We start from the raw sequence: 13,284 nt of genomic DNA on the forward strand, positions 1-13,284 counted from the left end.
AAAGAAGCCACTTCTCTCCAGGAAAAACATCAGGGACAGACTGATATTCTGCAAAAAGTACAGGGACTGGGGTAGGGACTGCTGAGGACTGGGGTAAAGTCATTTTCTCTGAATCCCCTTTCCGATTGTTTGGGGCATCCAGAAAAAGCTTGTCCGGAGAAGACAAGGTGAGCGTTTACCATCAGTCCTGTGTCATGCCAACAGTAAAGCATCCCAAGACCATTCATGTGTGGGGTTGCTTCTCAGCCAAGGGAGTGGGCTCACTCACAATTTTGTTTAAGAACACAGCCATGAATAAATAATGGTACCAACACATCCTCTGAGAGCAACTTCTCCCAACCATCCAGGAACAGTTTGGTAATGAACAATGCTTTTTCCAGCATGATGGTGCACCTTGCCATAAGGCAAAAGTGATAACTAAGTGGCTCGGGGAACAAAACATCGATATTTTGGTTCCATGGCCAAGAAACCCCCCAGACCTTAATCCCAGTGAGAACTAGTGGTCAATCCTCAAGAGACGGGTAGACAAACAAAACCCCACAAATTCTGACAAACTCCAAGCATCGATTATGCAAGAATGGGCTGCCATCAGTCAGGATGTGACCCAGAAGTTAATTGACAGAATGCCAGGGCGAATTGCAGAGGTCTTGAAAAAGAAGGGTCAACACTGCAAATATTTACTCTTTGCATCAACTTCATGTAATTGTCAATAAAATCATTTGACACTTATGAAATGCTTGTAATTATACTTAAGGAATTCCATAGTAACATCTGACAAAAAATATCTGAAGTCACTGATGCAGCTAACTTTGTGGAAATTAATATTTGTGTCATTCTCAAAACTATTTGGCCACGACTGTACTCTCACCCACATATAAAAGCGTGAGTGCACGCACACAAACTCAGTCACCAATTTAGGGTTGTATGAAATTTAATCTGTCATTTTTGGGGGAAACAAACTGTTATAAAACTGTTTCTGAATATGACTACATACTATAGGAATGTGAATGTTGTGACTGTTGTATTAATGTTGTGTGACTGCAGATTGGAGATTGAGAATGCCAGGCTGGAGGCAGCAGCAAAGCAGCAGACCAACAAGATCGAGGCACTGCAGAAAGGAGTCCAAGACTCTGCCATGGTGAGTCTAGTCAATCTGCATCCAAACATTTTCATCCCCCCAGTCAGTTTTCCATATTGTCTTTGGTTCCCATGCATAGGGCTGGAAAAAAGCACCATGTTTAGATATAATGTGCCATGTTAAAGGGCTATTTCAGAGAATTTATGTATTCATATTGTTTACTTATCTTGAAAGTAGTCTATGGACAAGGGGAGACTGCCTTTCAAGGTAAATAAACATTGAGTGAGTAACTTTGCAGAACTATACTTTAGTGCTGATTTTAATCTTTATAAGCCCTGGCTGTCTTTTTGTGTTCTTACTAATGCTATGACATGAAATTATAATTTACAGTAGACAAGTTACTGTTTTACATGAGATATAAGGGTAAATTAGTTGTAATTAAATTAATATTGACTTTAAAGGTATTCAATCTCTTCACAGCCATCTGACTCTGCAGCAGGAGGAGGGGTTGGTATTTCAGACATAGTAGCTGTATACATTTCTTTGTGTTTGATTTTCTTCTCTGAAGAAAGATCCCCTCAAAAGGAAAAATAAATGAATGATCAAGACTCCCTACACTTTAGCCACTGCTTTAAGATTTGATTGGCCGTTTGGGCACTGTTTCTACACCAGAAATTCAAAAACATTGCTTGAATGAGTTGTTTTTTATAAATGTCTGAGTTTTCTTCTGGTTGTGTTGGGTTGTTTTTGATTGGTGGTGGTTTCTTTGCAAGTCGGAGGTCTTTTGATCTCTTTTTTCTCCCTATACCGGTATATCATCTTGGTGTGGTCTGGGACCTATTTTTTTGTTTCTCTCTAGAGCTGCATGGTGTTACATGCTTTGGATGTATTTATTTATTTTCTCCCTCTTGTGTCTTTTCGGGATTGATTCTTCCTCTGGGACAATTAAGTTGATCCTATCTTATTTGGATGAGGAGCCACATCTCTTGTCCACATGTTGCATCACTCTTCTACTCTTCAACCCTCAGGTCAGGAACCGTCTGGAGGACTTGGTGACTGGCCTGCAGTGCAGCAAGATGACCCTGGAGGACCAGCTCAGTCAGGAGGTTGGTTGATTACTTTACTACTTCCTCGGTTGAAATTTGTATTGTGTCTTCATCGTCTAAAGATGCTTCCACATACCACATCTCTCCGTCATTTGCGCTAATATGTCAACGCTGTAAAAATATTAACTCAATATGCCAGATGCCCCGCAATATATCTTTACGTGTTTAGCTTCACGAATTCAAAGACGTGCAAAGGGTTTTCGTTTTTAGTCTTGATATGGACCACTAACATTCGGCTCTACATTAGTAGCGTAACCCTACTCCTCTACCCTCAGGTGCAGAAGCAAAGCATGCTGTCCCATAACGCCCAGGACTCCCATGCGCTGTGGGAGGAGGAGCTGAAGAGCCGCTCCAAGCTGGGTCTGCGTCTGGCTGAGCTGGAGAAGGAGAAAGGAGAGCTCAGCAGCCAGGTGACCAATCAAGACGACCACTGGCATACACACAAACGCACAGCTGGCCATTAACACCTCACCTGTGAACATAAAAAGCACTGCCTTAAACCAAGGCCCTGTTCAGAAACAATCCCCAGCATCGCTTCTATTGAATATTTTATGTCGAACGTCACAATACTACCGTCTAATTCAACAGGCCATATAGAAAAAAAGCCACAGATAAAGGGATCTACCATAGGGATTCACCAATATGCATTGCTCCCCGGTTCAAATGTTTAAGATATAAGTGATTTTCTACTATTCTACTATTTTAACGCTCAACAGTAAGTTGAGAATCCGTCTGAGTTCCAAAAAACTGGATTGATCCGCTGGCCTACAAAAGGGGGCCGGCCCGCGGGCTGCCAGTTGACCAAACTGAATCACACTGAATCGTTTCAAAACTTATCGTATCGGAGCCCATGTATCTAGATACGTATCGAATCGTCTTGAAAAGGAAAGATGCACATCCTTAATCTACTTTATTACACTGTAGGGGTGTGTGAAGACTTCATTGTTGACAGGTCGAGTCTGTTCTTAATTGACTTATCTGGATGAAGATGGAAAATAAGACTTCAGTATTTCATCCCTGTTTGTCCTGTGTGTTCCAGATGGAGTTAGAGAAGAAGAAGGCCAAGAAGATAGGGGAGCAGAAAAAGTCAGTGGACACCAGATTGGACCAGGAGATGAAGAGAAACACAGAACTACAGAAAGAAATGTACAGGTGACAGTACAACCTCCCTTCTTCACAGCACCCTCCTCAGGACGGTAGAGCAACCTCTCCATGTCTATTACCACCATAGTACTACTATAGAGCCCAATTATAGTAGACCCAGCACATTCATCCCCGGCTTTTGTCTGGTGCACCTCTCTGTGGATGTGTTGTGAGTTAGCCGATGCCTTGGGTTAGATGTGTTTTGCTGTCGATAGGTTTGTGATATGATTTGTGTGTCTGGGTTTGTGAGTTAGATGTGGGGGTTTTTCCCATCAGTGGTGTGATGTTTCGGTGTCCGATCAGTCAGACTGATCTAGTGCATCTAGGTCGTTCCATGAAATTAGTACCTTTTATCTTTTAAGTAGACATTTTAAATGCTTGTTATATTAAATGTAGTGCCCTTTTTAATATAGACCGCATGGAAAATTCAATCAGATTTTTTTATATGAATAAAGAATTGCTGAAGTTCAAAAATGTAACATTTTGACATGTCCCTCTGTGTGACTTCTAGGTTTTCACTTTCATTGGAAAGCATTGACAGTCATTTCTGACTATTATTTATTTAATATAATAAGTGGTAACAAAAAACACCTGTCCCTCATTTTAGGTTTAACTCTCTTACTGAACTCTTGTTTTAATACGATGAAACTATTCCTTAATTCTTTTTAAAAAGAATAGTCAAACCCTAGTGTAAAAGCAGGTGAGCTGGTTCTACACTCTTTCACCATTTTCTGGTGTTTTGTGGTGGAACACGGTCAAGCATAATACTGTTGCAGGCAAGAAATGTTTTAACAATCAATTTTTTTTAAACAATTGTGAAGCTTTCATTCAATTGCCCCTCCATGTTGTTGCAGACAACAAGCTTCTATTCCCCTATCACAAGAGGATTTATGGCTGATTTTAAGATTAAATCGTCAATCCTGTTTCTTTACTTGGCACATAATAGTATAGTAATTTTTTAATTTAACCTCTTGAGATGGGATGACATATTTTTTTTTTATTACATTGTGTTCTTTATGACAATGTTAAAATAAAGTGAAACAAAGAAAAAATATTTTTCTCCAAGTTACAGTACTCAAGGAACCAAATTGGTGGAACGACCCATGTGTCAATAAGATTATATGTGTGTGTCTGTCTCTGTGTGGAATGTTGTACAGGCTGCGGACACTGGTGAAGACGGCTAAGAAGAAGCTGCGGGAGCAGGACGGTGCCGGGGCTGAGTTTGGATCGCCCATGAGCAGCATGAGAGGGGAGATGGGCCACAGACAGACTGAGGCTGACATCAGCAGGATGAAAGACAAGGTACTAAGCCCAATTGATCCTGAAACCAAGGATGTGTACCGAATGGCACCCTATTCCTTATAAAGTGTGCTACTACTTCACTTCCAAGGGTGCTGCACTGCTGCTGACTCTCGAATCTGTGCTCCTCTGGAAATGTGTGCAATGGACATAATAAGTAAAGTACTAGTACACTATATAGAGATTAGGGTGCCATTTGGGACGCATTGACGACTCATCAAGTTAAGTTTAGAGCCACACAGATCCTTATCTTCCTCTTATTTGACATCTTATCTATCTTATCTCATATTCTACAATTTCCTGGGTCGTGTTTATTAGGAAAACCTTTTTAAATGTTTTGCAACTTAAAACAAAAATGTGTCTTATTAGAGAAGTCCAGGTAGTCCTCCCTGTTTCAGGTTATTTTCTTCTGTTTGGTTCCGAATGAACACAACCCTGTACTTCATACAGCTCTGGGTTCAAGTTTCCCCAAGGTATAGATCTAGGATCACCTTCTGCTCCCCCAATCTGGAAAATGCAAAACTGGTCCAAGATCAGCATTTAGGGACAACTTCACCCTACACCACTTCATACACATCCTCTCATCACAATGACCCTCTGTCCCCAGGTGGATGACCTGTCGGTGCAGCTGGAGAAGGAGGTGTCTCGCTGCAGCCAGCTGGAGAGGGTCAACGGGGAGCTCAAGGAGAAACTGACCTCCTTGAAGGGCCTGGGCCGCAGCAACGAGCGGCTTGAGCGTAGCAAGAGGCACCTGGAGGAGGAGGTGGGTAGCCCCAGAGGTTAGAGACGATCCAGTAGCCGGAAGGTCGGCGGTTCATATCCCAGGGGGGTCAACAACAAAAAATAAAAAGGGCTGTGCAATGGAAGTATTTCATTTTAATATGTAAAGCATTTACAAGATCTATTAGTAAAGTACTATTCTGTATTGTAGTTGTTGGGCCTGCGGCGGCAGGTGGAGGCGGGGGTGATGGACCAGACCCTGGTGGATCAGTACCGACGAGACGCAGAGGAGAGGGCCCGCCAGGAGATAAGACAGAAACTGGAGGAGGTCAACCTCTTCCTACAGGTGGGGGGGGGGACACAAGATACATTCTTGAACTTGGCCTAGTGGTTAGAGCGTTGGACTAGTAACCGGAAGGTTGCAAGTTCGAATCCCCGAGCTGACAAGGTACAAATCTGTCGTTCTGCCCCTGACCAGGCAGTTAACCCACTGTTCCTAGGCCGTCATTGAAAATAAGAATTTGTTCTTAGCTGACTTGCCTAGTAAAATAAAGGTAAAATAAAAAAAAATGATACCTCCCTCCCTTGAAATAATGACGTGGATAGGTAACAACATGGTTTCTAGCCTGTGACTATCATCAGCCTTACCGTGTTAGATCAGTGATTTCCTCAAGGAAGGAAGTTGTCCTTGAGGGCTGCTAGTCCTGCAGGTTTTCCATTTCTGCCTGGCAGTTAATTAACAGATGAATGGCACTCACTTGGTGAGAGTGTGTATACACATGTTTTTACCCATTCCTGTTGCTGCCTGTTGAACACATCCCTCCTTCAGACCCAGGCGGCGTCCCAGGAGGCGTTGGAGCAGATCAAGGCAGCAAACGAGGCCAGCTTGCGCTCCACGCTGGAGCAGCGTATCCGGGACCTGGAGGGCGAGCTGGGCAGAGCGCACTCCACACAGCACGACAGCATGAGCCTGCGAGACTCCACCCGCACAGAGCTGGATCGCTACCGGGAGCTCTACACTGAGGAGCTGCGTCTCCGCAAGGCCCTGGCTGTCAAACTCGAGAGGTGAGACCAAGTACTGGCTGCATATATCTAGGTCCTAATCCCAAAATGACCCCTAGACGCTACACCCTATGTACTTGTGGCAATCTGAGAGGATTTGACAGGTGTAAGTATCATGGAGAGACTATTTCCTAGCCCATCAGTGAGCAACTGGCGCTATTACCATATTGCTTACACCTGTCAAATCCTCCCAGAGTGCGTAGTAACTAGGGGTTTATTTGGGATTCGGCCTAGATGTTAGGTTAAGAAGGAAAGCAAGGTGATGTAGGTCATGTTTATTTATACCAGAACAGGGGAGGGACAACCTGGACTTTTTCACTGTTTACCTAATGAACACAACCATAGTGTAGCTCTGTGGCAACCAGACAAATAGGACATGTTATCATTTCAAGCTTAAAAGGATAGATGGCCTGAATGAAACAATTACTTACGTTTCCCTTCCTCCCCTGCCCCGTAGACTACTTTCAAGGTAAGGATATGTGCATTTGTTATTTAGGTGAACTCTCCCTTTAACTTCAGTGTGGTTATGTGTGCTTAGTTTGGGTGTGTCATCTCTTTAATAACCGTAGAGATGTGATAGATCATGGCTGTGTGCTGTTAGCATGTATGAGGTTACCTGTGCAGTTGGACCGCAGAGATACCAAATGGAGGTCATTGTGACTTTGAAATGTCTGTATTTTAATTACAGATAATGTTAATGTCTGACATGATTTGAAGCACATGAACGCAACTGTTATCTGTCTGCAGCCTACAAAAGTTTTGGTAACACTTTACTGGGGTAGCAGGTATTCTCGCGGTGAAGAGCATTGGGCCAGTAACCGAAAGGCTGCTGTTTTGAATCCCCGAGCTAGGTGACAAATATGTCTATGTGCCCTTGAGCAAGGAACTTAACCTTATTTGCTTGATCCAGTCGCTCTGGATATGACTAAAATGTACTGTATGTGTCCTTATACAGGCATTCATAAAGCCTTTATAACAGCTATATAACATAACATTTTGTCAAGCTGTTATTAGTAGTTTTAAATAGTTATGAGTCACGGCATGACGTTATAAAATCGGTTGTCATGGGTGTTAAAATTACTGTTCATCCTATTTTCATATGCTCTGTCAACTGTTACTAACAACTGCTATTATGAAGTCTTCATGACAACTTATGTAACTACATGCTAATTAAGAATCTGCGTACTAGTGATGGCAGTTTCGCCTCCTTTTACTCTCTCAGATCTTTTCAACTTGTTCAGTCCAAAACAATGAATATTTCGACTAATTTTGTTCATTTGATTCGGTAACGCCCAGAGCACACAGGGTCCCCTACCGGTGAACAATGAACTAAAAACTTAGATTTTACAAGTCTCTCATTCGCCATAGAAGGCTTGTTATTGGAGCTGTTCTTTGTGACTGAGACTAATAAAAGTGTTCTTAAAGCATTGTACATTTGTGATTGGTAGGCATACAAATAAGATTATTTAAGTAAGTTAAATAAGATTATTTATTGATACGAGGTCTAGTTGTGGCCGCAACCGGACTAGATTGTGAACGGCTCTTGGCGGAATGACACTGCTTGACTGCAGCAAGGCAGATCAGCACAATTTCAGTCGCGAACTGCAGCTGCCCCGGAACGATTCGTTCTCTAGTTCGAGTGTTGAGCAGAGGCAGGCTGTGTGTGTTTTGGTTCTAATAAAAGCTGTGTCCATCGAGTAATATTCAATAATCAATTAATTGCGTTCATTCTTTTACTATGCGATCAATTCTAAACATATATTTTCCTCCTCTCTGCTGCTTACAGTCTGACTTTCATCAATGTGATGACATGCTATTTTATCAAATCGATTATCTAACGTTTAATTGATTACGTGATTGAATTCAATCATGCAACAATTAACTCATTAATAACCTGGGGCACCACAGACAAGTTTATTTAAGGAGTTCCATCTTCCGAATGAACTCTTAGAGATCTAAAAAATCTCTTACATTTCAGTCATCAATCAGTCATGAATTTTTCTTTCCCTCTATCAGTCATCTGAACGTCGTAAAATTCTTGGTTATCTGCACGAACCCTAGTTTCCATAATGAATCAGCAATATAAACATTGGCTTAATTATTTATTTACTAACTAACTAAATAATCACAGAAATACATCACAAACAGTAGATATTGGTTACTAACAGAGATAGAAAAGTCGCTAGTGGGCTATTCCTTTATGACAGCTTGGTAGACAAAAGGAGAGTAGTGGGGACTGAGAGAGCGGTATAGACAAATGGATTCACTACACAGTCTATAATTATATTCATTGAAATGCTAATCCTTTGCACATGAATGGCCACTCATTCAAGAATAATTGCAATATAAACTCAGCAAAAAAATAAATGTCCTCACTGTCAACTGCGTTTATTTTCAGCAAACTTAACATGTTTGTATGAACATAAGATTCAACAACTGAGACATAAACTGAACAAGTTCCACAGACTTGTGACTAACTAATTATTATGGAATAATTTGTGCCTGAACAAAGAACAAAGGGGGGGGGATCAAAATCAAAAGTAACAGTCAGTATCTGGTGTGGCCACCAGCTGCATTAAGTACTGCAGTGCATCTCCTCCTCATGGACTGCACCACATTTGCCAGTTATTGCTGTGAGATGTTACCCCACTCTTCCACCAAGGCACCTGCAAGTTCCCAGACATTTCTGTGAGGAATGGCCCTAGCCCTCACCGTCCGATCCAACAGGTCCCAGAAGTGCTAAATGTTATTTAATTCTCCCATTTTGGGCATTTAGCAGTTTGGCCAAGTGAAGTCCTTTGTTCTCTCTCCTTTGTCCAAATGGTGGGAGGGTCCCTTCCAGGAATTTACCACCTGTCGTTAAGTCATAAAACGAGAGAGACCTATGATACCCCCCCAGGGCACGTCATGACAACAGCATGATCTATTCCCCTTTGATGCACATGATAGACTAAATAAGACAGTTGCTGGACTGAGCACGTGCCCGGAGCTGCTGAGCCGGTGGAGCATGTATTAATCCTGCTGAAGTATTCATTGTGGTCTGCAGGTCAAACGAACGACTGAAATTAACAAGTCACTCAGAAAAACGAACCGTGACACTCAAGTCAGTAAAAAGAATTGAGTGAATCGTTCATGAACTGCGCAACACTACTACATTACAATGCTATAACAAGGGTGTAATTTACTAACCTCCTGTGTCACATTATTACATTGAATGGAATGATGAGCATCATAACCATATCATTTGGCTAAGATGCCACCGACAGAGGGCCCCTCGCCTCGAGCTCCGACATAACATTGCAGGTTTCTAATTTTTTGTATTTTTTTCTGGTGTTTTTCTCTAATTTTCTTAATCTGATTCTTTTGTGCATTATTACACACACCTGGGTAGAACTTTTGGAATACGAATTGCTGGGTACTCACCGTCAGTTGAAGGCAGTTGAATTTGGGCATGCATTTCATCCAGACGTGAAAATACTGCCCCCTGTCACCAAGAAGTTAAACACCTTTTTACTCAAGATTTGAGTACAATGACCCTAAGCTGCTGAGGAGAGCCCCCGATGGCTACACACTCGGTCTCGACTGAGGATGTGTGTAAGTCATTCAAACGTGTTAACCCTCGCAAGACATTTTAAATCTCTCCTTAGCTCAGGCCTCTATTTCCACCTGCTTCAAGATGTCCACTATCATCCCTGTGCCCAAGGGAAAGTAACTGAATGACTACCAACCAGTAGCACTTATTTCCGTCATCATGAAGTGCTTCAAGAGGCTAGTCAAAGACCATATCACCTCCTCCCGCCTTGACACACTCAACCCCCTCCAATTTGCCTACCACCTTACAGATCCATGGATGACACAATCACCATTGCACTGCACACTACCTCTACCCACCTGGACAAAAAAAATGTTTGTGAGGATTCTGTTCATCGACTACAGTTCGTCCTTCAATACCATATAAGCTCATTACAAAGCGCACATCCCTGGGTCTGAACTCCTCCCTATGCAACTGGGTCCTTTACTTCCTGACAGGTTGCCCCCAGGTGGTGAAGGTAGGCAACATTACCTCCTCGACACTGATCTTCAACACTGGGACCCCACAAGGATGTGTCCTCAGTCCCCTCCTGTTTTCTCTGTATACCAATGACAGCATGGTCTCACACAGTTCCAACTCCATCAAATTCGCGGACGACACGACAGTAGTAGGCCTGATCACCAACAACGATGAGACAGCCTTCATGGAGGAGGTAGGCACTCTGACGGCTTGGTGCCCGGTAAACAACCTGTCCCTTAATGTTAGCAAAGCAAAGGAGTTGATTGTGGAATTCAGGAGGAACCAGGCTGGAAACTCCCCCATGCTCATCAACGGCGTTGCCATGGAGATGGTCAATAACTTAAAATTCCTCAGCATACACATCTCAGCGAAGCTGAAATGGTCTAACCAATCGGACACTCGTGAAGAAGGCACGACAGCGACTCTTCAACCTCAGGATAATGAAGAGATTTGGCCTGTCCCAGAGGGCCCTCGCAGTGTTTTACAGGAGCACCATCGAGAGCATACTGTCGGGCTGCATCATGGCCTGGTATGGCAACGGACACCGCCACAGACTGGGTGCACACTGCCTGCTCTGCAGGACAACTACAACACCAGGTGTCGCAGGAAGACCAAGAAGCTCATCAGGGACACCAGCCACCCAAGCCCATGCCCTGTTCTCCCCGCTTCAGTCACTCAGATGCAGGCAGTACAGGAGTATCATGGAAAAAAACTAAGACTGGCCAATATTTTCTACCATCAGGCTGCTGAATACCACCCTCCACCCCAACGACATTCATCACTGATTCATTGTGGTTGTTAATATGTATGTCATTATCTTTTTACAAATTCACAAACTTCTTGTTAACAAACTATATTTTTGGCAAGTTGTTTAGGACATCTACTTTGTGCATGACACAAGTCATTTTCCCAAGAATTGTTTACAGACAGATTATTTCACTTCATCACAATTCCTGTGGGTCAGAAGTTACATACACTAAGTTGACTGTGCCTTTAAACAGCTTGGAAAATTCCAGTAAATGATGTCATGGTTTTAGAAGCTTCTGATAGGCTAATTGACATTATTTGAGTCAATTGGAGGTGTACCTCTGGATGTATTTCAAGGCCTACCTTCAAACTCAGTGCCTCTTTGCTTGACATCATGGGAAAATCAAAATAAATCAGCCAAGACCTCAGAAAATAAATGGTAGACCTCCACAAGTCTGGTTCATCCTTGGGAGCAAGTTCCAAATGCCTGAAGGTACTACATTCATCTGTTCAAACAATAGCATGCAAGTAAAAAGTATTGTCAGCCACCAATTGTGCAAGTTCTCCCACTTAAAAAGATGAGAGGCCTGTAATTTTCAACATAGGTACACTTCAACTATGACAGAGAAAATGAGAAAAAAAATCCAGAAAATCACATTGTAGGATTTTTTATTAATTTTTTTGCAAATTTTTGTTGTTGACCAAATACGTATCTTAATACTTTGTTATATACCCTTTGTTGGCAATGACAGAGGTCAAACGTTTTCTGTAAGTCTTCACAAGGTTTTCACACACTGTTGCTGGTATTTTGGCCCATTCCTCCAGGCAGATCTCCTCTAGAGCAGTGATGTTTTGGGGCTGTTACTGGGCAATGTGGACTTTCAACTCCCTCCAAAGATTTTCTATGGGGTTGAGATCTGGAGACTGGCTAGGCCACTCCAGGACCTTGAAATGCTTCTTACGAAGCCACTCCTTCGTTGCCCGGGCGGTGTGTTTGGGATCATTGTCATGCTGAAAGACCCAGCCACGTTTCATCTTCAATGCTTGCGATCCTTGATTCCTTCAATGCTTGAGATCCCAGCATTTTACCTTGCTGATGGAAGGAGGTTTTCACTCAAAATCTCACGATACATGGCCCCATTCATTCTTTCCTTTACACGGATCAGTCGTCCTGGTCCCTTTGCAGAAAAACAGCCCCAAAGCATGATGTTTCCACCCCCATGCTTCACAGTAGGTATGGTGTTATTTGGATGCAACTCAGAATTCTTTGTCCTCCAAACACGACGAGTTGAGTTTTTACCAAAAAGTTCCATTTTGGTTTCATCTGACCATATGACATTCTCCCAATCTTCTTCTGGATCATCCAAATGCTCTCTAGCAAACTTCAGATGGGCCTGGACATGTACTGGCTTAAGCAGGGGGACACATCTGGCACATCTCAAGGATGAGTAATGGAAACAAGATGCACCTGATCTCAATTTTAAGTCTCATAGCAAAGGGTCTGAATTCATATCTTTGCTGTTGATTCTTTTATAGAAAAAAGACATACCAGGGTTTTCCAACGGATGACTTTTAGTAAACCCATCAGAAAGCTGATCCAAAACCAACTCATAACAGTCGTGTTCAAGTAATGTGGTATCTGGAGGAAGCATCAGAGTAGCTGGATTACATGGTGTGCCACGTTGTATGATGTTAGGAGCCTCCAGCACATTAGACCATTTGTTCCAATGAGCAGCTGTGACCTGTGCAGCTCGAATCATTGTCAAGAGTATGAACAGCATGTCGGCAGAATGTGTCTTTTCAACTATACCCATGTCCCATAGATCTTTAATCACTAACTTAGTAGCGGCCATAGATTCCTTGCTAATAGGATATTGTCTTGTGCAAGGTGGGGCAACACCTGTCAAGCACACTGGTTCCATATCCACAGTCCCACACTCATTGTTCTTCGTAGTCCCAATAGGATAGTTCTGAACTGTAGATCCCTGCAGTTGTCCAATTTGCCACGTCACCTTTCCTTTAGAGATGTTCAGTGTAGAGTCAAGTTCCATAATAACTGCAAGGCCTAAAATAGGTTG

The 13,284-nt window shown here is 42.7% G+C and overlaps 1 protein-coding gene across 1 annotated transcript in view; it reads left to right on the forward strand.

The window, feature by feature from the left end:
* si:ch211-272n13.3 (ankyrin repeat domain-containing protein 26) overlaps window positions 1–13,284 on the forward strand; it is a 99,392-nt gene that overhangs the window by 69,734 nt on the left and 16,374 nt on the right. Inside the window, exons 34-42 of the mRNA XM_064930643.1 lie at window positions 1,045–1,138; window positions 1,559–1,585; window positions 2,107–2,184; window positions 2,460–2,594; window positions 3,224–3,336; window positions 4,485–4,629; window positions 5,234–5,389; window positions 5,558–5,692; window positions 6,176–6,411. Of these exons, the coding sequence (XP_064786715.1) occupies window positions 1,045–1,138; window positions 1,559–1,585; window positions 2,107–2,184; window positions 2,460–2,594; window positions 3,224–3,336; window positions 4,485–4,629; window positions 5,234–5,389; window positions 5,558–5,692; window positions 6,176–6,411 (1,119 nt within the window). The remainder of the gene's footprint in view (window positions 1–1,044; window positions 1,139–1,558; window positions 1,586–2,106; window positions 2,185–2,459; window positions 2,595–3,223; window positions 3,337–4,484; window positions 4,630–5,233; window positions 5,390–5,557; window positions 5,693–6,175; window positions 6,412–13,284) is intronic.

Source organism: Oncorhynchus masou, chromosome 22 (assembly GCF_036934945.1).
Source record: "Oncorhynchus masou masou isolate Uvic2021 chromosome 22, UVic_Omas_1.1, whole genome shotgun sequence".
NCBI lineage: Eukaryota > Metazoa > Chordata > Actinopteri > Salmoniformes > Salmonidae > Oncorhynchus > Oncorhynchus masou.